General features: G+C 38.7%; 2 protein-coding genes across 11 annotated transcripts in view; one reads left to right on the plus strand and one right to left on the minus strand.

Moving 5' to 3' along the window:
- Positions 1–566: 566 nt before the first annotated feature.
- On the minus strand, positions 567–24,608 carry DCUN1D2 (defective in cullin neddylation 1 domain containing 2). Of its 7 annotated transcripts, XM_041418099.1 has the most exons (8): positions 23,815–23,922; positions 22,283–22,389; positions 21,669–21,885; positions 18,461–18,629; positions 15,832–15,962; positions 5,736–5,818; positions 4,373–4,469; positions 567–3,712 (listed from the first exon to the last, which is right to left on the minus strand). In XM_041418099.1, exons 3-8 carry the CDS (start codon positions 21,841–21,843, stop codon positions 3,633–3,635), a joined length of 735 nt encoding a protein of 244 aa, XP_041274033.1. In that variant the 5' UTR covers positions 21,844–21,885; positions 22,283–22,389; positions 23,815–23,922; the 3' UTR covers positions 567–3,632. The 7 variants fall into 7 exon arrangements, with proteins under 7 accessions (XP_041274033.1, XP_041274028.1, XP_041274031.1 ...); XM_041418094.1 differs by lacking the exons at positions 22,283–22,389; positions 23,815–23,922 and adding an exon at positions 24,257–24,608; XM_041418097.1 differs by lacking the exons at positions 22,283–22,389; positions 23,815–23,922 and adding an exon at positions 24,257–24,271 and having other exon boundaries at positions 21,669–22,065.
- TMCO3 (transmembrane and coiled-coil domains 3) overlaps positions 24,586–27,956 on the plus strand; it is a 32,372-nt gene continuing 29,001 nt past the window's right edge. For all 4 annotated transcript variants that reach the window (XR_005953660.1, XR_005953661.1, XM_041418092.1 and 1 more), the window contains exons 1-2: positions 24,586–24,724; positions 27,355–27,897. Coding sequence is in view for 2 of the 4 variants with exons in the window: in XM_041418092.1 (XP_041274026.1) it covers positions 27,451–27,897 (447 nt within the window). In the remaining 2 variants the exon portion in view is untranslated. The remainder of the gene's footprint in view (positions 24,725–27,354; positions 27,898–27,956) is intronic.

Genomic DNA, 27,956 nt, shown 5'->3' on the forward strand with positions numbered 1-27,956 from the left:
CTGCAGGAAATGGAAGACAAGACTTGTGCAACACCAAAGGAGCCCATGGTTAGTGAAAGCACTGGAGAAAGATGGCAGCTGGGTGAAGATAGAGGACAAATTATTTATTGTGACTTAAACTTTCAGAAGAGAATTAACAATAGGTGAATGCATAACTCTGAAGGTCTTAACACAGATTTCTGAGCATGTGCTTCTCCAACAGAGCTCAGAGCCAGGACTGAGCAACACTCTCCTGCAATTACAGCTCCCATTGCCAGCACAAACAAGTGACACAAATTTTGAAAGTCTGGTGACCAGCAGATACATGCAGTGAACACAGTACTGCAGCTAAACACGTCAAGCCTCCTAAAAGCTTAACAGTGACACAGATGACCAAGCCAAACATTTATTAAGGCCATTTAAAAATTAATGTGTTACATCCTTACCCTCTTCTGGCTGGTGGAGTAGTAACACAAGAACCTAATAAAAGAACCAGAAAACAACAACAAAAAACTCCCACTAGACCAAGATTTCCAAAGCAGAAAATTGACAAGAACCATACAGACATCTCACATGACTGACTTCAATCCTTTGACAGTCCATTTATTCCTTTTTCCAGTGCCAAAAAATATACACATAAGTACAGCTTACTCAGCAGCAAATCTCCCAGGTGCATTGAATGAGCAGATGCCTGCAGGTTTGCTCTCCTTGGCATGACACACATGATAAACTACGTTTAAATTTAGAATTGGCAAGTACAAATCCTATGGCTCTGTTTCAAACCAAACAACTTGGCACCAAGTTTAAAAATACATACAGCGTATCTGTGAAGTAATACTGTATGCACTGAACAACTTGAAGACATCTGTACCATTTAGGATTATAAATTGAGCAGCCTAGGTGTTACCACTGTATCAGCTTACTTAAAATGGAAGTCAGAGTACCCTGCAAGTGAAACTGTGGACAGCAGCAAATTTTTAAAATACGTAAGAAACATTTAAGGTGAAAGCAGTTTATTTGCATTTTTATGACTGTTTAAGTGTGAAGGTGTTACTTCATATAGGAATGTAAAAATCACATGTGGTTTAAAATGGGTAGAAGATGAGGAAGAAGAAAAGAAAAAGCGTAGCAAACCCCAAAAGCTGGCTCACAAAGATCAACTACTATCTCTGGAGTATTTTGCCTAGTCTTCCACTGTCACCCATGGAGGATCCCCCCAGGAATGAGTTTTAAGAGTAAATACGTATCTGTGTATACACACACACACACTGAATCCTGGGCTAAGCACCCCTTCCTTCTTGCTCTGATTAACAAGAAAAAAACCCTCAACCCACATGCATTTTTTATGCTCTATTTATTCTAAAAGGTAGAAGGTTCATCAGAATGATTTGATGGAGCTCTCATCATGACAAAATGTTTCACAAGCACTAGTGCTATGAAGCTTCAGTTACATCACATACTAATAGATTAAGCTATTTATGGCCAGTTATATTTTATCTATGTATTTTAAATGGTAATTGTGTGAGTAACAAGCATTCCATTGCTGCTGGCTAGATAAATGCACTTGATGCTGTAAGATGTTACACATTCTGCAAACCTTGTGGGACGGATAAAGAAACAAGTTGTTTTGGGGAGGAGGCATAGATAAATCAAACGCAGTAAAAAGAGCATAACTACTTCTAGCTCTCTGCTGACTTCTGTAGAATACTTGGAGTTACACAAATGCCCTTCTGAAAAGATGCAGTCAGAAAGCAGCAATTTGGCAGAATCTCAGTGGGTAACTGCCCAGGAGCACCAGGCAGCAGCAGACTCAGACGCTGACACCTGGCGGCTGTTTGGCCAGGGCTGACTCACAAAAAAAGACAAATTTTCATAACAAATCACTCACAGGGCATTTGTAACTTGCTTGCTAGACTCTTAGTAAGAGAAAAATCACTAATTTGCTCCAATTTTCCCTTGTCTTGCTTTTTAAATGCCATGCACAACTGAAATTCTAGCAAGTGGAAGAACGAAGGCAATCTCTGTATGCAGCATGTACACTTGCCCTTGCAGGCTGTGTTAACATAATGCTTGTATGAAACTCTAAATATTAGAGTTTAAGAGAATATTGTAAGCTTTTATACTCTGGAAACTAAAAAATAAAAGACTCTGCTGTCATGCAACACTTCAACAATCCACACAGATATAATTTATATAACTTAATGCACTATTTTCTCCAAAATTCTTGCATCTATTCAGCTTAAATACAGAAAATATATTGATCATAGCTGTACATACTCTCTAGCAACTCTTCATTTTAACAAACTTTTACAGTGGCTATGACAAACTCATTTTGATGAGGTAGCATTTGCAAGAGCCCTGTGCGAAGACACACTGAATAGTTTCTGGTAAAACTTTTGTGCTTAGACATCAGAAGACACTGATGAGAAACAGAAGACTGACACCACTGTGCACTTCATAATCAGTGGCTGGCAAAAGGGGACAAACAAGTGACTGAACAAATTCAGATTTGGTGAAAACTGGTCCAATTTCACCAGCCTTGAGATCATGGAAACGGCATTAATTTGATTTTTATTCCCCTTAAAGATAATTGAATGCACAACACATTCACAGGCATGAAACTTATAATCATTAATATAAAGACTCCTTACTCCTAATTATTTCTCCACCATGGAAGCCAAGTAGTTGTCTTTGGGCTTACATCTATTTTCTGTGAGAAGTGCCAGGAAATGAATTTACAACTATGTTACTTTTAGCTAGAATGTATGATATGTTTCAAGCTACAAATAAAATCCATATTCCACCAGTTCATTATTAAAAATAAATAAAACACATAATTGGAGACTAACTGAATTATGATAACTAAACATGAATTATAAAAGCATCTTTGGTTGTTTAATGTCTGCTTAAAATGGTTACTAAAAAAAGCTGGAGTTGCAACACAGCATAGAGCAGCAGCCTGTCCTCAGCAATGCTATTGTTAAATGTCCAAGCACTTCAAGAAGAAAAATGAGGAAGTCAAATTCATTGGGAGAGAGAAAAGGTTGGATGTAATCACTCTATACACCTAGGATGTGAAAATACAAATTTAACATTTTGGCAATAAATTAAAAACAAAAAAAGCATACGTTCATTTGTTTGGGGTTATTTTTACAACTCTGTATTAAGACAGATCCACAGAACTAACTTTTATAAAAATACAACATACTGCATAAGTTTTATTTATGGATTTAATTTATATACCACAAATACTGCTTTTAATATAAGTACAATATAATACATTTTTATTTATGTAACTGCTGGTGTCCACTTTGGATTATGAACTGCATGGCATGCTGTGCTGTCAAAACTTTAATAAAATGGCCTCTAGTTAAACTTCTCCAAAGTATAAAATCATGCAAAATCTACATCCTATATGATACAACCAGTACAATAATTGAAGCCAATAGCCTACAAACAGCTTGGATCTTCTGAGTTTGTTCTTCAAGTGTCCACACGTCCATCATCATTTTCTTTAGGAAGAAAGGAGGAATTGCAGTTTTGTCTGCAGAATGTCATCATGACCACTGAAACCAGCACCAACGTGCAGTTATCAGCTAACAAATCTTCATTACCCACTGCAGTTCATTTAGTCCAGATCGACAAATCTGGGGTTAGGAAGTTTTACGTTTTCCTCCTGTGACTACTGGTCGTGCATATTCCACAAAATCATCTATTAGAACAGGCCACGCTCCTACAGAGAAATCAAGCAATTGAGAAATTAGCCAACCACTAACAGCAGTAAACTGGTGTAGTCTACCACTACAAAGGATTAGAAGCTCATCTTAACATTTCTGGCCTTGTCTAGCTTTAACAGACAAAACATGATAAAATACTTGAAAAAAAACCACCTAACTGATAAATTCCACATTTGAATCTCTTCTTTCAGCAACAGCTCTTAAGACAACCAAATATTAAAAACACAGAACTCCATGCTAAAGCTATAAACATTAGCTGATAGCAAAACCACGGCATTCTTATTCTAGCCATTCATATCTTAGGACTTATTTCTGCACACATTCCAAAACAGAATTAGTAACAGAGTAAACTGCATTTAGGGTAGCAAAAATTTTGTACAAAGCATTGTTTCACTTAGAGGTCTGTAGAATAACACATTCAAATAATGTGCTCTGTCATGGTATGACTGTATCTTTAGCCTGTTTTCAAATTACAGCAAACCAGTTAACCTTCTTATCACTACTATTTTGGCAATAAGTATGACACTGTATTGGCAGCTGAAACTTTAAGGGTAAACATATTAGGACACAAGGCAACAACATGTTCTCTTGTTCATTTATAGCAGTATTTTAATTCTGCTGTACCAATTATTTGAAGATATTCAGGTACTGCTTACCTTCTTCATCATAGTTGGACATATCATCTGCAATCATATTTCCAAAATCTAACAAAAGATTCCAGGTATCTTTTGGAATTGATCTTTTATGATGTTCCTGTACAAACAAATAACAGTACTGTTCAGTCCAAAATACTTTCAAATTCCATAGCAGTATTTTACATTGACATGTACAGAAATACACCTATTTCAAACATTTCTTCACCTTCTTCATCTTAAAAAAAGCAGTAACAAAAAGAAATCCATCTGAAAGACTTCCTGCTTGCTTTTTTCTTAGGTTTAAATCTTTTAGTTTAAGTATTTCTTATCAACTAAGCGTTCAGGTTAAATATTTCTTCTAAAGTAACACACTTTAATACCAGGTCTTAACTTGCAGATTTTTCTTCAGTTGCATCTGTAGAGCTGAATTTGGATGCAGTGTACTGAGGCAGTTAAAACATTAAATGTTTCCAGAAGCCCTCTTGATGAAACTCTACATTATTCAGTGATTCCAATAAATAAAATGCCAAAAAATTTAGAAAAAAAACTACAGAAAATATTACAGAAAGTGTACACCTTCACTATTAATCACTGGGGGACAAAAATGCAGAAAGACTTTTTATTTCTCTAAACTACAGATAAAAAGATAAAATGAAGAATAAAATAAAGATAAATTATATATTATGTAACTTCATTTTTTGTAATTATATAGACATGTAAATGTAGAAACACAGATGAGTGAATCGGGTCTTTTACAAGAATATTTCTGATTTTCTAAGTTTAATTTATGCATCTCTACTTCACTGCCCACAGAACTGCACTAGTAATAAGGAAACTGTCAAGATCAATTCACTACTATTAGCTAAAAAATTAATCAACGTAATTAATCAGGCAAAAAATTGTGTTGAAAATGGAAAGTCTCTTAATGTTGAATGCTGGTATGACTGACTTAAAAAGACTGAGTTTATACATTAGTACTACAAAAGGCAGAGCATGGTAAAATACATGGTTGACAATAATCACAGCTGTGACATTTTATCACTGAGAATCAGCAGCACCAGCTCCATCTACAATCATGGCTTCCTTCCATGCAGGAATTTTCCTAAGTAGGAGGATACAGGATTAAGCAAGCAGAACACTCTATCACTTTGCTGCATCTTTTTGCATTCTTCTAAATTAGAAAGCCATAAGAGAAGATTTAATTTGGCTTGATTTGAGAGTATTTTACATCAGTTTTCTAAAAGGAAAAGTTTTGAAGGAAGTATAGAGATATCCCATCTTTTTTTTTTATTGGAAACACACAAGCTTCCAATAAAAAGGAAGCCAACAAAAGCCAGACTACTGTGGAATAAGATAGGCAGTAAGGAATAAAGTATATACTTACTAACAAAAATTTATTCCAGAGATCTAAAAATTTAAACCTTCCTGACAAGACTAAATTCCAGTATGCAATTGCCATTTCTAGATCTGCAAGAGATAAAACAACATGTAAATATTGCAGTACATTTTAAGCAATAAACCCCTTCTGGTTAAACTGTTAATGCTACATCTAGTGTATTATAATACAAATAAATAATACTCTTTCAAAATCACTAAAAAAACTATATTGTTTTCTACTCTCCCTGACACAAAAGGTAGAAGACAAGCAGTAACACCATAGATTTTGTATTGAACATCAAAGTCAATAAAACTAAAATATTTTTGTCACCATCCACCAATGCCAGATTAAAGCTACTTTCCATCTACAGAAACAGAACACTTAATGATAAATCTCTCTGCAAATCAAAAAAGAAAAAATATACACACACATGCACAAACATAGCAAATATTGATAGAAACAAACATTTACATCCACAGATGTCAACTCACCTTAATTTATCACATTTTGTACTTGACTTTTAACAGAATTTAAGAGCATGAGGGGATGAAAAAAGTAATTTATCTGTGGTATTACCCCTTAGAGCAAGAATTATGGCATCATTCAATAGACAAACACCTACACCCAATACTGAAAATACAAATCCAAGAAATCAGCCTTATTCTGCATCATGACCAGTGATCTGAGAGCAGGGTTCAAGGGAGATGCAGCACTGCCACATATTCTAGCAGAAAGGCAGAAGCAACATTAGATGCAGCTTAAGGCTAGAAAGGAGGTTTCCTTGAAGGCCTGTTTTCATCCTCAGTAGCTCACAATACCTAATGGCTTTGCACTAAGTACATGATAACTACTGGGCAACCATAAAATAAGGCACAGCCTTTCTTAAACCACAGAAGTATTTCAGCTTTTGCTTTCAGTACAAATGAAGCTTAAGAGAAAGTACTGTGATAGCACATAAAACAGAAGCTCGACCCGCACCTACAAGAAGGAAGAATGGTTTTTGAAATTGTACATATCACACTATAAGCAAAAGGACACTGTCATCTGAAATCAAGCTTCATGTCTGAAAGAGATGCTCCAGATTTTAACACAGCCATGCCCCTAGAGTCCCTGTTTCAGACAGGGCTGGGGCCTGGATGAAGAGATGTAGAGAAAAGCAATATGCCTCTTCCTATCTACACAGGGACAGTGCTGCCAGTGTTTGTCAGTGCTCTTCAGTACACAACTTGAATTATGCTCTAATAAACTTCCCTCAGCTCTTCCTGTCTATGCCACCAGACTCATTTTTCACCAAAAAATGTGAGGAAGACCGTAATTAATAGCATTACTTGCTACTTAGATATGCAGATGAATTATTCTTATCTGTTATCCCAAATTAAAAGCAAAGAGAATGAAAAAGGAGAAACCTAATAGTTTCTAAAGTTTACTGTGAAGTAACTGGCTTTGATCCCACTCACTCAGGCTTCTTTATGAAGACTCAACCTCTCCAAGCAAACCTTGCAAATCTATCATGTGACAACTTAAGCAAAATGCACTTTGAAGAAATAAGACCTTAATAGTTGAGAAGTTTATACTTCTGATGGAAATACTCCTTGGAAAAAGGAAGAAAGTACAGGTAGGGAAAGAAAGATGATTAAAGGTACCACAAAAGAAGAGGTAAAAGGGAAAGAAGAGAGAACACTTCCTTGGTTTTTGTCAAAGTGAGTATTATGTTAAGGTGATTATTGTAAAATTGTGTTTAATACAATGCATGTGTAATGTTGTCTTAAGCTGACACTCAAGGGACACTGCATACACGTGTCTGCCAATGAATTCTCCTCCACAAAGATGCAGAAGTTATTTGCTATAACACATAAAAAATGCATATCCCACTGAGGATAGTGGATCAAACAGATCCACACTGGAGCTGCTTTTTCCAGTAGGCACATGGAGGAAAGTTCTCATTTCAGAAAAATTTGCTAAAGGGGGGCAAAAAAAGTCCATTTTTGTCATCTGGTTCACTGTAATCCCACAAAGCCATCAACTAACACAAGTGTTATTTGAACACAAGGACTAGATGGGACTATCACTTTCAGTAGTGGTGCCAGTTTATGCAGCCTAATAGTACATGAGCAAACTAGGTCTTCAGTTTTGCCACAGTCTCAGGAGATATGCCTACACTTCTGTTTGAAAACAATCCCCTACCTAGGCTGAAAAATCTGGCATTGAAGGAAAAAAAAAAAAAAAAAAGATTTTTCTGCTTTAAAGGGAAGACTAGTTAGAGAGTTCAAAGTCTACATTAGCATGCTGACAGTAGTATCAATAAACAGCACTGCTGTGGATCTGCTACAATTAGTGCTGCACTGATAGATACTGAAAAAACAGAAAAGCCCTTATGCCATTAGGGTTCTGCATCCCCACAGGAAGATGCTTTTGCAAGGCAAAAATTCCTCAGGCAGTCTTAGGAATACCTCTTCCAATGCTGTATAGATACAAAGGCATCACTACAATAAGAACTGAACTACAACTATAAAATATGCTGGGTTTTTTTATACCAAAACATATGCTACCCACATTACAGACCAATAATATAAATTTTATAAACAGAAGAAGACAGATGCATGGATCTCTGAAAACACCTAGACAATTTAAGACTTCATTGCTAACATCCATGTTCATATCCAAAGCATAAAATAGCTAAATTGTTAAAGAACATCACAAAAATACATCATATACTGTACATTATATAGTTTGAGCTTTCCTTTCAACCCAAAAATATTTTCAGTGTCAATATCTAGTGAGAGCTGGATGCAATGCAGACCCTTAATCAGCTTTTCTCATTCAGAAATAGCATTTTGCTTGCAGTATGATCTATCCTCAAACATTAAAACCTCATTCTAAACTGGTTTTTAAAAAAACCTTAGCCTCCTCTACAGTGGTAACAAACAGCACAATTAATGCAGAAGGAGAAATACAGAGTGTGTCTACTTTTAAGATTTGACCAAATCTTACTAAGAAAAAAAAAAATTTATTAGATTGCTGCATGACAAAAATAAGAACCAAATTAAGTTCATCACGCTATGATTTTGCACCAGGGCAATGAAGTCATTGCACGCTAAAAATTAACAAAAAGAGAAATCAACAGATAGCAAGGAATTGGCTGGAGAGCAGGATTTCTGAGGAACATGAAACGCAGCTGATTTGTACCTGCTGTGCCAAAACCGCCCTCTGGGACTGCAGCACTCACTTGTCATCCTCTGCCAAACAGAGCCTTCTAGCTCTCAGTCTGCCCTACCAACAAGACCTGTTTGTGCACTCCTGTTTGAAATGGACAGAATATTACCACTAATTCACCTGAATTACTAATATAGCTTTTCAACACTGTGTTGAAATTGATGCACAGGTAGGAACAACGGAAGCTGGTGTCAGTCTGTCTCAACAACAGGGCTATTATACCTGCCTGACCAATAAGCATCAAGTGAATACTTGCAAGATTCAGCGAGTTAATAAATCCCTTGTTTCTTCATTTCTGAATGATTTTAAGAGTCTTCTTCGGCAGCCAAATTGCTAACAACATAGACACAAGAATTAGTTTCTTCTTTCCTAATCAGCAAAATGACAAGAATATACCACGAGGATTAAACCTAAAAACACTTAATTGAATTGCTAAAAGCTTAGAGCAAAATAGGCTGTAGTTGTAACTGGAAGCTCCCACACAGAAGATAAGCAGAAGGGAAAAGAACAAGTTAACGGGGGGTGATACAAATACAGATCATGGCTAAACTCGGGATCTAGCTGAGCTGGATCCACTCATCCCTGCAGACATCAGCAAAGAGCTCCCCAGTGCCCTCTGTTAGGGCACAGATAATGCAGTGTCAGGCTCAAGTGCCTGTGGTGGACAGGAGGAATGGTGAAGCACAGCACATGGATTTCAGAGGAGCACTGCAGGAACCCAGCAGGGTCTGGCTGTGCTCATTGGCTCTGCCTCAGCATCTGCCACGCTGAAGCAGCCTGATTCCATGCAGAACCTTTCATGTCTGTTTATCACCTTAAGCACAAAAACAGACCAACTGCTTTGGAATGCAAGTTAGACATAGGAGATGATTGTCAGAACAGCTGTTTGAGTGCAGCCTAATGAACCTGATTACAGCCAGTTACAAAATCCTTTCACCTCTGCAAATCTCTCCATGTACCATTCAGATAAACAACAGATGACAAAGTTGACTGGGTATGCATTTCCCAAACAAGGCCCAAACATGAGTAAAAGAATCAATGAGGTATCAGAACTGGCAGTTATGCCACACATTTACTGATCAAAGCACCTTTTCTGTACTAAGTTTCCCTTAAAGTGCTGGCATTTTCAACATGGAAGATGTGAACAAAAATAAAGCAAGAACCATACCCACAAACCAAGGCCACTGGAACACCTAAAATACAGCATTTACAGACCTCTTACAAAATAAATATAAAATTCATTTATAGACCTCACTCAACTTCTTCCATGCAGTCACTCCTACAAATTGCCTATCAATCTAATTATTCATTGAAAGGGGAGGACATCATCTTGATAACTAGCCTGGGGGGAGGACAGGAGTAAAAAAAGACAACAAAATAGAAAGAAAAAATATCCTTCCCTAATGTCTAAAGATCTCTTCAAAGAACCTTGAGATACTGCTATGATAAAAGCCAAGCTGATGTTGCTTCAATTAAAAAGAGTACATTATACTCATCTGCTTATAGGAGAGGAAACCTCCTTGAAGTCCACATACCGGATTCAAAGATAGTCATTCTTCTGGTCTTGAGGTAATATTTGATTCAAGTCTGAATGCCCTCCTCATCTTTCATCTCTTGCTTGATCCCAGGAAACTGGCAGAGAGAAGGAAGCACAACCTTTTGAGCCAGCAAGCAGACGAAGGGATCACAAAGAAGTGATGAAGGACCCAGTCGGCTTTTTGTTGCCATGTTGGAAGGTGAAGACCGTGAAAGAATGCATTAAGCTCCTCCCTGGGGCTGAAACAAACTCTAACCAACTCCTGAGCATGCCTTTTTGGGGCTCAAAGGGAGACCCAGTAGGAGAATCAAAGCAAGTATCAGGTTCAAAAAAAACAACCAACCAAAAAAAAAAAAAGAGATACAGCTAAGTCCTTGTTTTCAAAGTGCCCTTAGAAATGTGAACTGCTCTGTAGACAATATGACAAAAGACCTAAAATCCTATCCTTTAATACACTTACCAACAAGAGTTAGGATACAAAATTTCACTTAGACTGCAGTAGAAAAGCTGAACCCTTAGGAGCAGAATGCAAGATAAACCTCTCCGAATCTGCCCTATGCAAAAATTTAAGATTTATTGCACTATATAAAGTAGTAAGAACATGAGAAAGCAAATTAAAGACAGAATCACAGTTATCCATAATAATTATTTTTAAAGTCTCCTGGCAAACCAGATAATTTGATAAACTGCACCTTCCGAATATAAAGACAAAATGCAAATCAAGTTTAATATCTAAATATTATGTACTCCAGGTCCAAGATGCAGCCATTGAGATGGCACTGCTGCGCTGAACCTTGGCTGTTTTTTTTCCTTAATTCTGTCCACCACCTAGAGAGCCACAGTTTAACAGTTATAAGCATCCATTGTCTTCTTGAATAATGATCAAATCTATTCAGACGTATTTGAAAGACATTAGACAGTTGGGTGCTTAGTAACATTAATCAGAACATAATTTTCTGCTTCAAGATCATCATGGCAGGTCCTATGCACTGAGCTTCCGCCTCCTGCATCTCCCTGCTTACACAAGGTATCACCCTGGGGCACTGCCACTACTGCCACTTCTTTAAACAGGCTGGGGCATTCCACCTGGTAACACTGAGCTAACAAAAGTAAATGCAAACATTCGAGTTGGATGAGACCACAGCAGCAGAAATCCTGCAGATACAAGGAGAAATAAAAATTCCCTACTGTCGCCACGCAAACTGTGGAAAAGAGACTCCTATAAAAGGCAGTCCTATTTCTAGGAATGAGTATCGGTGTACTGAGTTCTGTGTCTATTTCAGGGCATGACAGAACAGATGTAACTTAGTTTATTGGAGAGGATTTCTTCCCATCTAATTGCCTAATGGCAGAATTTCTTGCATTGGTTTTGAGGGGAAGTGGAGAAGAAGAAATTAAAAAGCAAGAGAAGATAGGCTAGTCCAAAAATAGATAAAGCTAAGAACTACACACACACTCCAACTCTCCAAGACCACTTTCCTGGAGTAAAATCCCCTCTGAATTATGAAGACAGCTGTGTCAGGTATCATCAAAATTCTTCTATCACCAAAAAAATTTCTAAGAAGGGCTTCTGTGCCTTCCCACTCACCATCTTACAAATGGCAGCTGGTGTGATAAAAGATACTGTGTCCTGCTGATAATAACTCCAGGACGTCTGGGACACTCTGAGATTTTTTTCCAAGCTATGCTCCAAGCAAAAAAGATCCAATGAAAACTGATAGTTATTTCAGAAAAAAAAAAAAACTTTCAGAAATTCTGTCTTCAAACATTGCTGCCCAAAGTGAAGCCAGATATGGTGAAATTCACCTCAGTATGCTGAAGCAATCGTAAACTGCTTCCTACCATGTTTGAAACTTCATAGTGGTCAAAGAAGTTCTGGAATAACCTCAGGCATTCCCTGCCAAACTGGGAGAAAGTAACTCATCCAAGCAAGTCAGTCCTGCATCTAACGCTGCCCAATGATACAACAAAGAAAACTTCTGTTAAATTTACAACTTAGACAAAACCTGAAAAAAGTCTAACAAGACAGAAGAGAGGATCAGGATTCAAAATTATTTGGACAAACTGGAAAATCACATGGAAGTAAGAAAGAAAGATTTCATTAAAGAGAAGTGCAAAGTCATAGTGCTAATGGGAGTAATCAACTGCAGAAATATCAAACCAGAAAGATCAGACTCAGCTGGGTACATTGCAGTGCTGCAGAAACCCAGCAGTAAAACAGACTGCAAACTGCAGACAGAATCAAACTTAAGCAAACTCAAAAGGATGCAAAACAAGAAGCAAAATACTTAAGACACATGGACGGTTATCTGGCTTGTTTGGGTACTACATGGCAAGAGAAAATTAGGTCAATTTGACTACAAAGGAAATAAGAGTTGGAAGACAAAATTCCAGTATCAGAGAGCTAGGAGATAAATTTTATCAGGGTTGGTTTTACTCAGTCCAGAGACTAAGTGAAGACATATACATCATCACCAACTATGTAAGAAGTTGCTACTCACTCTAAAAAAATGTATTTTGCATATTTACTTTGGCTGGTTAAAGTATTAAACTGGAAAATTCAGAAACAGAGATTTAACTGACATGCTAAAAAAAAAAAGAATACATCTAACAATGGTTTAAGCAAACATAGACAAAGATGTATGAAACCTGCCAACAAAAATTTAAGATTCTATTTTGTGAAGGCAATGGCTCTCAAACTTTTTCAGCCAGAAGACAAGTACAAATCAAACCTCAAATATTATTAATACCTATTGAAACTGAAAAGGCAATTTAGTATATAGTGCAGCATACCACAGAGGCACTTGGTTAGAAAAGCATGTGCAAGAATTGGTTTTGGTAGATGTTGACCCTGTCTAACATAAGGGAATACACTATACAAGTATTTCTCTACCTTTTAGATTTGAAGACCACCTGGCATATTAAAAAGGAACCCATAAATCACTATTTCCTGGTGTTTTTCAGAGGAGAGGGGACAATAAATAAAGTAATAACTGTTGCATATCACTTCTTAAAACAGCAGATACAGACTTAAAAAAAGTAATCTGAAATGATGGAGCAGTGAACATGACTCATAACCAAAGCATTGCTGCTTGAACATTTTAAAGATATTTCATTCATTTCTTATGGTTTCAATATGCTAAGATAACAAACAAGAAAAAAACATAAAAATTACTATTAAGTCAGTCTGCCTATCACAGACAAGTTTCTGGTAAGCTCTAGTCTCAAGAGTTATTTATTTAAAAAAAAAAAAATGCCCTAGCACTTAGCCTGAAGGACCCAACAGAAGGAGTTACATCCTCTTTTATAAAAGGTTTCTATTAACAATCTGCTAAGAATATGAATTTCTCATTTGTCACTGGCACTATGTCCAACTTGGTTAGTTTTCAAATAGGCATGCTTATAGGTCACATGTACATCCAAGAATCAAACAATATTCTTTTAGCCTACAGATCAGGGCCCTAACCAATGAGTACAATTACCAGACTTGGTGATTTAAGCTCCCAGCCTGACAAGAAAAAGCAGTGAATACTTCAGACCCTAGAAAAATCACATTAAAATATTCTGCAACCGAAATTTAGGAAAGAATTCCTAGATTATTTCCACTTCATTAATTCAAACCACTCACATTTATCCTTTACTTGACATAAACTTACAGACCTCTCAGTCTCCTCCAAGTTACAATTCACCAGAAAGACTAAGACAAGCAGCTTGGGCAGGAGCTAAGCAGCATCCTATACTGACTGAATGCCATCTAATGTGCATGTGGGGAAGGAGACGTCATCACTGTAAGATGACCTAGACAGAGCTAGGCACACATTTCTACCAGCTCAGATGGTAACAAATCTAATTATTCATTCTGTTTAACTATCTGGAATTAATCAAAGTAAAGGCTCCAAACTGAGTAGGACAGAAACAGACTTTGTACATGGCTGATATCGATTCCCACATTCCCAAATCTGGGTTGGGCTGCCTCCCCTCCTCCTCTCTTCATACAGGCTCAGCTGAAAAGCTTTTGCAATGTAGTTCATGAGTTTCATGTTCATGAGTTTCATGTTGGAAAGACCCAATTAAAACAGGAAGCTATCTGTAGTACTTCTTTAGGTATCCCATAAATTCCAGCTTCAGCTGTAACTGACTTACATTTCCTGCAATTTGAAAGTACTAAGCTTTGTTAATAAAGGCTATCTAAGGGATAGAACACTAACCAACCTCACTGAGCCACTACAAGACTTCTTCATTTTTGTGTCAGTAAAAGTGGCACACGAGCCATGAGAGAGTAACAGATGAAATGAGAACTGGAAGTGCTGATAAAAAAAAAAGAAGAAAAATACAAACTGGCTAAAAGTTGTCCATAGTTTAAAACAAAACAAAAAAACCAAAAAACAACCAAACTACACCGGGAAAGACAAGAGAGATTATTCAAGTGAAGAATGTGGAACAGACACACCTGGTTGAGGTCTAAATTGATATCTTGTTCTCCTAACAGTTCTTGAGAAAAACATTTATCAACTTTCCGAGTAACTTAGACACAGATTTAAAGCTGCTATGCTAAAAAAAAAAGAGAAAAAAAAAGCCCAAAACCCAAAAAAAACCCAACAAACCACTTCCTCTCACACACAGCACAAAGAACAGGGATGATGGTACTGCTATTCTACATACAAAACATTAATTCCTTCCTACACAGGATCTTCTGAAAGTGGACATAAGATTGAAAAGAATAAACTTCATCTTACTGGGTTTTTTATCTATTCACAAACTAGATATTTTTGATTTGAAGAAAAAAATGTAATTTAAATGATGTATCAGTTTTACTTCAGCAATACAAGACATGGATTGGGATAAACCTCAAACTTTATGAAGAAAAATAGTTTAATGCCATATAAACAATAACTGGTTTTACTCACTAGTTTTAAACCAAGTGCATAATACCCTTTTCCTAAACTTCACATAAAAACTGAGCTAAAACTAAAGATTAAGGAGAAAAGTAACTTTTGCCTAATTTTCTCCCTCCTCCTGAGCTGATATGCACATCTTGTTTCAGCAGTTCTTAACACACACAGCTCACTAGCTCAGTATTTAAAAAAAATAAAATTTGACAGGTCTTGAAGAACTGCAGGAACTTCATTTGACAAGAGGTGAGAGAATGTCAATACTGGCAGAGAACCCCATTAAATTATCTGTACCAAGGGGACATTAAGAAGAGATTAAATGAAAGAAGATGGGAAAGAGAAGTCAGTGAAAGAAATCAATAATGAGTTTACTACACAACTGCCAATGAGAATACTGTAGTACTGTAAACATTTGGAAAACTTCACTGACTGCAGACATTTTCTCTTTTTTTCTACTTACCTAGACCTTTTTGTCCAGGATTTTTAGCAAAGTTAAAAGTAAACTGATAAAAATCTTTGAACTTTGCTGGATCCTTTAGCTCTTGTTCCAGCCTTGGCAATAAAGCTTTTAGCTTTTCTGTGGTGTCACACCTGTTCAAAAGAGATTACATTATTTGCATATATTTAAAATATCTTCCTACTTTCCCCCCCACTTTTCTTATGGTTTAGTTTAAGAGCAAAAAAAACCGCAGTGGTTAAGACAAAATAGATCATCTTTGTGGATAGCATTCTGAAAAATAGAAATATTCTGAAAAATATAAATGCTCATGTGCCTTTACTAAAGAATTTTAAGTGGAACACTGTATACAGGCATCCATTAGGTACACAATGCAAACAGGATTCAGTGGTTTGACTTCTTTTCTATCTCTTGATGAATTCTGAACAGATGCTATTCTGTTCTTAAAGAACACCCAAACCTCACTGAACTCCGTTATTCCTTCCCCTGAGACAGATGTTGTAACACAAGTGTGTGGTTTTGCTTTAATCTAGATAGACATTGATTATTCCCTGCTCTTCTGAATAAAGAGCTTCACACTTTTTTACAGTTCATCTTAACATTTCAGGACCTTCCAACTAAATGAAGCATTATTTACAGTCATTCTCTCCACATAATAGAACAATTAAGAATAAAACTGAGGAACAAAAGCCCTGAATGATAGCCTGAAGGCTAGAAAACTATTTAACAGCCTGGCACAGGTAAGCTAAGACAGAATCAAGTTACTGAAATTCTAAGAGAAACACATCCCTGAGTAACACCACCAAAGCATTTTCAGTGAAAACACCTGAGCTGAGAAGGCACACTTTTAAAAGGGAAAGTGCTTCTGCCACAACGAGGCATCAAATGAATATTCAGGGTTTACAAGGACATTACCAATATCTTGAACTGTACCTAGAAACTCAAAGTGAAGCAAATGGGTTTCAAAAGAAGCAGTATCACAACTAACACTCTGTATTTGAAAGTTCCCCATCGTTAAATATTTGGATTTATTCTAAAGATCCAAGAAAAATTTTTTTAAGGATGGGTAACTATAACAACATCCATAAAACACAAATGCAGTTTTAACTGTCTTGCACGGTACAGATAAAAATAAGTACCTTTCTGGTCTCCAGCAGTCCCTGGCAGAGAAAAGAAAGAATTCTGCCAACAGTCTTCAACCGAGAAGCTCGGTTTGGGAGCCTCTTCTAGGGACTTGATGTAGACAATAAATATACCTTCTCATATGTATCCTAAAGACGCCATGTGATCTAAGCCTCAGGGAATGTCTTTCCATTTGACTGCTCGCTTGTCTTCATTGCTCAAAGCCACAGACACTGTGCCTCCAAGTATGTAACAAAACCATTCCAAATTCTCACTAAGTGCTGTGGCAAGCAGGCACAGCCATATTATGCTCCTAAGAACAGCTGTTGTTCCAAGAACAGGTGGTTTAGCAAAAGCTTTTTAATCATTTTTATGAAAAAAAAAAAAATGCTGGCAACCTTTAGCATAATAGCACGAGCACTTAATTTCTGTCCATGGTTAGAAAATCATAATTGTTCTTGTAATTTCTACTCAGAGCTACCCAGTGGGACAAAATAAAGCAGTGAACTTCAGATGGTATCAGAAGTTATTTCATCACAATTTCCTAAAAAGGAAAGCTTAAAAAGAAATCAGTAACTGATGACGTCAGTAACATCAGACTGCTACAATCTCTGCTCAAAAAATGACCAACACATTTCCTAGAAGTTGGTCTGTCTTAGAAATGTATTGATTAAGGTGTCATTCTAAGATCAAATTAAATTGTTTAGCTACAAAAAAAGAGGAACAAGTAATAAACTGTACTTATCCACCCATTTAATGCAATCTGTTAAAAAGAGTCATTTGGCATCTCTAAATATTAGAAATGCTGCTCCTCTTGCAAGGAAGAGTTATACACAAAATATTATTTTATGATTATATATCCTTGACTTTATTGGTAAGCACAGGAAATGTTCAAAGAACATCTCCATAACCCAGAAAGGAATTTTTTATCAGTTAAATCACAGTTGGACCAATATTTTCTACCACTAATATCCTCATTTTTAATTCAATTCTTCATAGATATTTTGTACAAATGAAGTATCTAGTCTGAAAGAAAGCACAGGTGGTAAAATGGACAAAAAGAAAGATGGGTCCATTTGCTGGTGGCAAGGTAAAGGAAAAGAACTGAAGGCTCTTTTCTGTCTTCCAATTTCTTTTCTGCTTCAACACTGCCATTTTTTACCTTTCATACACCTCCACTGACTTTCAGTTTTTAACAGCAGGAGGTCAAACTCAAACCCTTAACACAAATATGCATATGCTTACTATGAACTACATAAAAAGATATGTCACTCCTGTACCCTTGCTGTACAGGTAGAAATTGTTTTGCCTCGCCCCTACCGTGCTCATTAAGGCTTTGCAGTAAAGCACCAATTCAAGGAAGACAGGACACTGTGGGCATTTTGCACCTGTTAAGCTTGGCACTAGCCTCAACAGCTTTTTAAAGCTTCACACAATTTAAGTGAAAATGTTTTGAACAGAAACACGGTTCAGGCCTTACATCATAAACTGTGCAGAAATGGATACTTACCCCAACTCTGTCATGCCGTCAATAAATTCTTTTTTACTGAATTCGCACTGTGTGGCTGCCCTGAATTTCCATGCCACAACCAGAACACTGATACTGGCTGGGTCCAGGCTTAAATCATCACAGAACTGCTGAATCCCATCAATGCCAATTTTATTTTCATCTTGTGGGTCTGCAGTTCAAAGTACAAATAGGAAAATTATAATTAGTTACAAAACACATTAACAAATAATCATCTGACAGGTATTAATTTTTTCATAACCTTCAGTAATGTTTTCACTTGAAGTCCAGATATTTTCAAAAGATAATCAGTAAACAGATTAAGTATTCTGTAAACTTACAGACAAATTGGTCTGCAATTTTTCCTGAACTCACCTGCTGACATCAACCCAATAATTTTGTTTTCCCTCCACAACCCCCTATAAAAGATTTGAATTAACTCAGGAGATGCTGCCTACATTTAGAAACAGTAAGGGTGATAAACACATCAAAATGTACAACACATTTATATTGGTCAGTGTGTATTAAGCTTAAAATACCAAAACCAAACCAATCCAAAATCAAGTCCAACAAAAACACATGTACCACACTAGACCCCAGATTTCTTTTCCTGATAGTGACATATGGGGTATCCACTATACCTACTTAAAGACCACATTTAAACATTTTGGAGGTTTAATTAAAAGTCAGGGAAATCACCAAAACATTGTTCAAACAATGCCTTAGCATAACAGAGTCTTAAGATAATTAATTAAAATTTAGTACAAGTGAAACATAGTATTTCCCCAGCAGTACCTTTTTGAATGTTGGTAGATGCTTTAAAAATCTGTAAAATTATTATTTTACAGAAAAAGCCCCCAAACAAACAACCCACTGCATGCAAATTTCGATAACTGGAGAAGAAAAAAACAATTGAAAACAAAAGAAAATAAACCCAAACCTCTAGTTCTCAAAGGCTGAGACTTTACAAACCACAAAACTGTCTTTCCCTGCTTTTGAGAGGAAGACATTTCAATATCATAAGTTGGACTATGTAAAAAAAAGCATCTCTTGAGTAGATTTAATACAAACTTCTTAAACTGCTAACATTTTCAACCATGCTATTTTTAAGTCCTGATCCAAGAAGCTGATTAAAAAAAAAAAAATCAAGCCTAGACAAACCCTTTTGAATTTTATTTTAATTCTTAAGCTAAGATCTCTTTTACTTTTCCAGCCAACACTACAGTGAAAGAAACTGTAAATTCCAGAGAGGAAGTTAATTTGACAAACAGACTAACATCTATTAAACCAAGAATTACACCCATGGTATTATTCAGGGAGCTTCGATCCCAAATAACAAGTAAATATATCTATTCAACTACTTCTAAGACATGTAAAACATATTTCTTGTGTATTTGGGGAGTAATTGAAGAACTGAAGGCAAATGTGCACTGTCTTGAAATCAGTGGAAAAATTCTGATGGATTTCAACAAGGATTTCTCATCTCTATCATATTTCACATCATCCAGACAACTAGTAAAAAAAATGCAATGGTTGTTTTGACAGAGTTGCTCAGTAAAGAGATAGGAAAATTAAGAAAAAACAGCACAGAAAAAGACATTTCAGATTTCAAGTATAGTACACTATTCTAAAGGCTTCGTAGACCAAAGGAATCCCTTACTGTTCAAGGGCCAGTGACTCAGGTTTAAGCCTGATATGAATTAAGGTAAGGTGCTTAACTAAAACTTGTATAGTCTGCTGTCAAATCTTGTGAAAGTTTTTCATGTTTACACCTTCAGTTTTAAGTGCCAGAACTGCAAAGGTATGCTGCTAACTAAAACACTGACATAAACTGGCTAGACTTGCTTTCCCAAAAGTCAGATGGTGCAGTTTGCCAGTGCTAAAATATATAAATAACAAGTAACATTTATAATAATCTTCTTCCATTTTAGATTGTCTTAACAGCATTTATGATTTGAATATGTATTTTTGGCCCAGCAATCTCCAGAAGACTGACATTCAAGAAGCAAACAAAAGATTCAGATATATGTATATGCTATATATACACACATATGTAAACATACACATAGGTATATATAAACCAAAACATGGCTCTCTGAGTTTTGTCTTTGGGTTTTTGTTTTCACAAAGAAATGCTACAGCATTGCTGCCTCTTTGTCCCTACATAATTCATTACCACACAATAATGAAGTATTAAAGAATCCCGACACTTAAAATAGAACAGATTATGCAAAGAAGAACAAAAATGGTGGAAACAGTAACATAAAAAAAGGATGAAGTGTGCACAAAGCATGCCATACATTTCAAGTAGAAAAGTACATAAAATCAGAGTTGAGTAGTGGTTAAGAGTTCATGTTTTCAAATGTGAGACGTATGGATTTCAACATGAGCTAGCACTGATTCCAGCCCGCACTGCTCCAACACAAACAGTGCACATTTAAGTCAGATGGCTCCTGCTCAGCAAGCACTGTCACCTGGATCACATACTTTCTTATATTTAAATGCCTTTTTTTTCCTCTTTTAACAATGATACAAAACAAAACTTGGAAAAGAAATAACTCTGCCTTTAATCCACTTTCCTGTGGTTTTCCCTCCAAACCTCTCTGAAAAGGCACATCAGTTTTGCTCTAATATGCCAGCATGAAGGAATTAAATAAGGCTGTGGTTTCAAGTTTTTGGGTTTTCTTATCTGACTGCTTTGTCACACTCCTAGCTGCAACATTATCCAAAACATTTTTGATTTTAATGTATAGAAATATTACTGTCTCTGAACAGAATTAATACCTCCAAATATTAACATAAGAACAATATGTATTATTTTGCCATGGAAAGACCATCATACACATTTAAGAGCAGCTATTGGCAAGAAATCACATAAGTTGCATAACAAACTTTGCTACAATATTTGACAACTGGCACTTTTTCCTCACTGGAAATTTAATTTCCTACTTTTAAAGTCTACAGAAATCTCCACAGAAGTTGTGTACATTAAGAGCATTTAAAACCTTTCTTTACTCTCATCTTATTGCTATAAACACACAGTGGGAAGCAAAAGCCAGCAAGCTTTACTTAAAACTCCTCAAAAATGGTAGAGGGAAAAGCAGAAAAAACTTCTCACACAACATAATTTAGAAAAAAACCAAAACAAAATCCACACCAACAACAACCCCAAGCTTACCAACCAAAAACTCACCAGAAAACAAAACCTTACCTTTGTATCGATTATATAATTGTTCTAATTTCTTCTTGTCTACTGAATTTTTCATGGATTCTTTGCAGTACAAGTCTGGATTCTGGAAGTAGTTGTCTGTTGCCACTTCTAGTTTCCATTCATTCTGTGTTAAGCAGTATATAGCAGTCCTTTCACCAGCCTGGGTAAATGCCATAAACTGGCGGACCTTGTCCTTCTGGGACGATTTAAGTTTGTGCTTTGGGATGCAAAAGAAGCAGGAAAGCCAATGAAGCTAATCCAGAAGTTTGTTTCAGCATTCTACTACTAATGCCTATCTTTTAAAGGTTTTAGTTTTCTTGTTGATGACAACTTTCACTTCAGAATTACAGGAAGACAAAGCCTTGTTCTTCTGCAGTTAAATAGACAGCATTTTCTTCTGAAAATTGAAATGACAGCATCTATATATACATTTTTAGCAGCACATATTCTGTCAGTAACAAACTTGTATTTCTGCTTTATTGCTCACATATGCTGACGTTTTTTCTGTTCTGTAACAGCAGTAAACACAAGTTTCGTCATATTACAATATGGTTATCTTCTGAAAGATATGTCTAGTGGTTATAAAAAAGAGAAATTAAAAGGGTGCAACTTACAGATTCTCAAATTCTGTATAAGTCCATACATGGAGAAAAAATACCCAAGAGTTTTCCTAATATTTTCTTAGCCACAATTAACAATGCAAAGTTTAATCAGTCATCAGCTGAAAAAGGCAGAAGCATTTGTCATATAATTATGTTTTAAAACACTGCCAACAGAAGACATAAGGCAAAAATAAAATAGATGAAGAGGACATAGTGGAGACTGCTGAATGTTACAATGGAACTATAAGATCGCTGTAAATGTGATCTAAAACTTTAATTAAACTTTGACAAATATGTTTATACTACTAACACACTAAACAACAAAAAAGTTGCAGTGGTCTACAGTAATTAATATGATGTTTCTCTCAATTAAAACAACCACACGGAAACAATATCCCTAAACTTCTGGAACACCCAAGAAGTAGGAATGGGCATTTTACAGGGAGAAAATTCGCTGGTAACATATTTCAACATTATTCTTTACATAAAGTTGGAAGCAGAAGGAGATAGCTTAAGTCGAGCTCTGTTTTTTACTATATTCTGTACTTTCCAATTTTGTTAAACCTTACTTAACACATGTTCTGGGCCAACAGTTAAGCTGAGAAATTGGTATAAATTCCCCACTACAGCTTAAATCGTCAGGTATAATGGAAAATTAATGTGTCTCTTAAAAGAGAACTGAATTCTGATCCAGTGAGGAGTAAACATGAGACCATCTTTCAGATTACTTTTTATCTCTCATACCCATATGGATGTCTTGGCTATAGATGGTCCTGAGACAAGAAACATATCATGTAAACAAGATAAGGACTTGGTTTTCCTACAGGATTTTTCAATCTAATATAAGAAGAAACATGCCGGGTTTCTTTTTACACAAGAAATGTGTACAGTGGAAGGAAAAAAAGTGCAAAATACAACTACTATATACTTTGGTAAGTAAATAAATAATAATCCTTTGGCTGCAAGCTCCAGCCTGACTCCAAATTTTCATGAAGGTCCAGATAAGGGAGTCTCTGCACCTAGATCTTCCTCAGTTACATAAACTTCTTGTGGGCAACAAACTTAGCAATAATCACTTCAAAACAGAGGGCTCTGCCAACAACGCCAAAGCAAACCCCACGTCCTCTTTCAAGCCTAGTTAACGCCAGGCATTTACGGATATTTTCTAGCGAAACGAAACACTGAATTATTTGAAGCGATAAGAAACACACAGGGCTCTCCAGCCCACCACCGTGCCACGTAGCACGGCTCCTGCCGCTCGGCCGGTGCCCTGCGGCGGGAGCGGCACCGCGCACCCTCCCGGCCCGGGGCCCTGGAGCTCCTGTCCCCAGCACGACCCCGCGCTGATGGCACCGAACAAGGATGCGCACCTCGCATCCAGGCACAGCTCAGCCACGTTTCTGGAGCCCTCTCCCAGCGCTAATGTACCGCACACCCCGGGGAAGCGCTGAAGCTGCTGCAGCAGCACCAGGAGAGCCCTTCCTTCCCAAAACAGCCCCGGCCGACCCCGCCACCCCAACCCGGCAAGGGAATTTGTACCGCACCTTTCCCACCGCCTCCGGCTGCACCTGCCGCGTCCCGCGGCGGGGAAGGGGCCGGTGGGAGCGAGGGACTCGCAGCTCCGGTGACCTGCCCCGCCAGCCCCAATCCCAAAAAAGGGAAAGGTACGCGCTGCGCCGGCTGCCGGCGCTCGAAATACCCGCGGCGGGGCCCGGCCCCCTCCCTTCCCCCGCCGCCCCCGGTGACCTTCCCCGCTCCCGGCCCGGCGGAGGAGGCGGCGGGAGAGCGACTCCGCACGGGGGGTGCGCGTCCCCGTGTCGCTCGTCCCCCGCGCCTCGCGCCTCCCCGGGCAGGGCAACGGGACTCGGCGCTGCGGAAGGTGCGGGGGCGCTCGGCTCGCCAGCCCGGGGGGTGCCTGGGGCTTGTTCGAAGCTCCCCCTCCACGGTTTCGCCGCCTCCCCTCCCCCCCGGGCTCGCACAACCTACCATTTTATCACCGGCGCTCCCACCAACTTCACCGCCCGGCGCCGCCTCCCGCGCAGGCGCGCACCGGCCCGCCCGCGCCGCCTCCCGCCGGGGAGCGCTCGGGGCACGGGCCGCAGAGGCGGAGCGCGGGGTCGCGGTGCGCAGCCCGCAGCGCTGCCGGGGGGAGCAGCGGCGGCGGCGGCGGGGCAGCTGGGGCAGCTGCGGGGCCGCGGCTCCGACTACAACTCCCGGCGTGCGGCGAGAAGCCGCGGTGACGTTTCCCGCCGCGAGGCGGCGCTCGGAGCGCGGGTCCCGCCCAGCTGCGCTCCCAAGGCGCCGCCCCGGCGCTCGAGCACCGGCGCGGGGCGAGGGGCGGCCGCAAGGACGGGGCTCCTCGGTGCCCTCCGCCAGCGGCCGCCGCCCACTAACACCCCTGCTCGCCGCCCTGCGATCCCGCCCCGCCGCTGCCGGCCTTCCTCCGTCCCTCAGGTGAGCGTCGCTGCCGATGCGCCGGGCGGGGCGGCCGCCTCTTGTCCCTCCGCCGCCATGAGGGAGAGGCAGCCGGGCCGGTCGCCCCCGCCCTCCGCTTACCTCCTTCTGTTCTCCCCTCGTGCCCCGCCGTCCGCCCGGCCTGCCGCAGGGAGCGGCGCCGGGAGCTGGCGCCGCGCTCAGGTGCGAGCACGGCGGGGCGGAGGTGCCGGGCGGACACGGCCCCCCTGGCCTGCGGCTCCCGGGGAGGAGCTGCCATGGGAAAGGGGCGAGTGGAGGCGAGCCCACAGACGTGGAAGGACCCGCAAGAGGGGTCTGGAGGCGGGGTCGGGTATTATCAGCTTGGTGGAATCTGGTGCTGCAGTGTCGTGTTCAGGAAGGAAAAAGGGGGATGATGAGCTGCAATCCAGCAGGAAGCAAACGCTGTTTAAATAAGGACTCTCCCTCCGATTTGATACTTACTGGTGGTGAATGGAGAGGAGTGTTAGGTTTTTTGCCTTGGTTTGTGGTTTTTGGGGTTTTTTTTGTGCTCAGCATCACATAATTTATTTTTATATGTGAGATCTTTATTCCCTTACGAGCTTTTGAGCACTGCCCCAGGTGTCGCTCCTCTAAACAGTTTTTGCTAGCCAAGTAAAAAGCACAGAAACAAAACTGTCCCCATGTGTGAGCCACAGTGCTAAGTTTGTACAGTGCAACAGGGAGTGAACTTTGCTGGTGTAAATCTCTGCTCAAAATTTAGTTATGTGGTTTGATGTACCACGTAAGTCATGTAGTGCAGTCTTTTACTCACCTTGGATGTACACTGGGTGTTTTATTCTCCCTCTTTCTTTACTTGCCTTGGATATACACTGGGTGTTTTATTCTCCCTCTTTCTTGCAGAAATAGGTTGTAATATATATTTAACAAAATCTCTGCCAAGCTTACTAAACAGGAGGAGCATTAGTTTGTATATATGAAGAAATATTTCCTTAAATTTCACTCTAGAACTTTGCTAGTAGGTGAGGATTGTTATTTTCCTGATTCCTTAAAAGTAGTAAGCCCCACAGCTTTATCAAAGTTCTGAAATATTTGTACTTTATTATTTTATTGACATTATACTGATGTGATATGATTTTGCTACTTGATTACGCTTTCAGTTCTTAATTTTAAATGTTTTAGCTCTTTGTGTTATTAAACCCTAAGCCCACAGTCAACTAACAGTAACTAAATACTTTGCCTCGCATTTCATGCATTGAAAAAAGAAATAAACCAACTCACAGACAGATTTTCTCATTTCTCTCTGAAACAGAGATGGGAGGGTGTTTAGAAAATGAAGGTAGAGCATGACTATGCTTGCCATCTTCCCTTCCCATGGAATCCCAGGATGGCCTGAGTTGGAAGGGACCATAAAGACCAATGGCTCCAACCCCTCTGCCATGGGCAGGGACATCTTCTACTAGATTGGGCTGCTCAGAGCTCATTCCATGTATTGATGATGGCTGGCTTGGATATCTGGGACTGTGACTGCTACTGCCTTGTAGGAAAACAAGGTTCTCTCTTAGGCAGACTGCTTCCAGATGACTGTGTCCATGTATTGGTTCCTGATTAAGGCTGCTGGCCCAATGATCAAGACTAACTAAATTTTTAGGGAAATACCTGCTGTATTGATGATCTGTTAACGTGTTGTGTGTGATGTGAATTTTTAGAATGCCAAATAGAAAATTTTATGTATTATGTGTAACTTTGTGGTGTGAGGGATTTTTTGAGGATCTTTATGTTTGTTTGGATTTTTTAAAAGAAAATATAGCTGTTGTTTTGTGCAATAATGTCAGTAGTTCCTTATAGGTTCTGAGGGAAGGAAATTAATTTTTAAATTCCATCCTGCTTGGTGTTAAAATTAAATACAGGAGTTTAATTACAGATTTTCAGGTAGTTGCTGGGAAATGAACGTATGAATGAATTGATTTAGGTTTTTTTGTAATTTACTTTAAAATCTTGAAGGTCCCTAATAGGTTTAGAAGTAAAGTACCTCAGGGCTCCACAGCTTTTCAGGTGAAGAATGTCTTTGATCCAAACTAGTAGCACTCAGAAGTCCAGGAAGTTTTGCTGTTGTTTCTTCCACAATTATGATTTATAATGTAATCTGATTCAATTAGGTGTTTTTATTTTTATGTTTTGTTAAATGTGTGTAGTTGAATTTGTTAATGCTTCTGAGACTTTATAAATAACAAATTATTATGATGCAATGTTTTAGGATAGGTTTTAGGAGAGACAGGAGATTTACTGACAGCTAAGAATAGTGAGTTCTAGTGCTGGGTTGAAATGCAGGCTATGACATCATGGTCTGATATTTTTAAAGGCTTTTCTTTCCTGTAAGAAGTGCAGATGAGTACCATGTGAAGTGACTAAGCTTTCCAGTCACTGCTTATAAAACAAGATGTTATCTAGGAAATAGTCAAGGGGAAAACAAAAATCTGTCAGTAACCTTGGACTATTTCTTGGTTTTCATAAACGTTGAGTGAAGAGGACTATATGTGTTCTGTTAAAGCTTGTGGTGCAGGAGGCAGTCTTGGATTTATTTCCTACATTTGTTTGATCTAATGGCCCGGCATTACTATGTTTGATAACCGATGGGTACTATCTTGCAGCCTGCTGTGCATGCTGGAGATGCAGAAATCATGTAGCAGAAAGCTTTGAGCAGCTGTGGATTATCAGTTTCTCCCAAGAGGAATATCAAGTGAAGGATGAAGGCGACGGGATTTATTTCCCTGTGGACGTTGGTTTCGCTGCCTTGTGGCCCGTTAGCAAACCCCGCGGAACGTGAAGATGTAGTGAAGCATACCATAAAGCTGCACCGTGGGAAAGGAGCTGTTATCACTCAGAGGAAGCAGTGGGTGTTGGAGAGCTGCAGAAAACTGTCTGGTCTTCTTCGCCAAAAGAACGTTGTTCTCAACAAACTAAAAAATGCCATAAGAGCAGTTGAGAAGGATGCAGGACTGTCTGATGAAGAGAAACTTTTTCAGGTGCACACCTTTGAAATTTTCCAAAAGGAGCTGAATGAAAGTGAAAACTCAGTATTTCAGGCAATCCATGGCCTCCAGAGAGCTCTACAGGGTGACTACAAAGATGTTGTAAATATGAAAGAAAGCAGTAGACAGAGACTGGAGGCCTTGAGAGAAGCTGCAATTAAGGTTGGTTTCCTCATGTTTGTTACTAGATTATTCGTATTCTACTTGTGATTTTAACTTTA

Source organism: Onychostruthus taczanowskii, unplaced genomic scaffold, assembly GCF_017590055.1.
Source record: "Onychostruthus taczanowskii isolate IOZ18803 unplaced genomic scaffold, ASM1759005v1 scaffold58, whole genome shotgun sequence".
NCBI classification, from domain to species: domain Eukaryota; kingdom Metazoa; phylum Chordata; class Aves; order Passeriformes; family Passeridae; genus Onychostruthus; species Onychostruthus taczanowskii.

Bases quoted from the DNA above. Each gene is read 5' to 3' on its own strand.
- DCUN1D2 (XM_041418101.1), bottom strand. From the start codon at position 23,261: ATGAAAATTTGGAGTCAGGCTGGAGCTTGCAGCCAAAGGATTATTATT. The intron at 18,630-21,668 runs GTAAGGTTTTGT...TTTGAACTGCAG, and splicing joins ATTATATAATCGATACAAAG to ACCCACAAGATGAAAATAAA. The intron at 3,713-4,372 runs GTAAGCAGTACC...ATTTCTCTGTAG, and splicing joins GTCCAACTATGATGAAGAAG to GAGCGTGGCCTGTTCTAATA.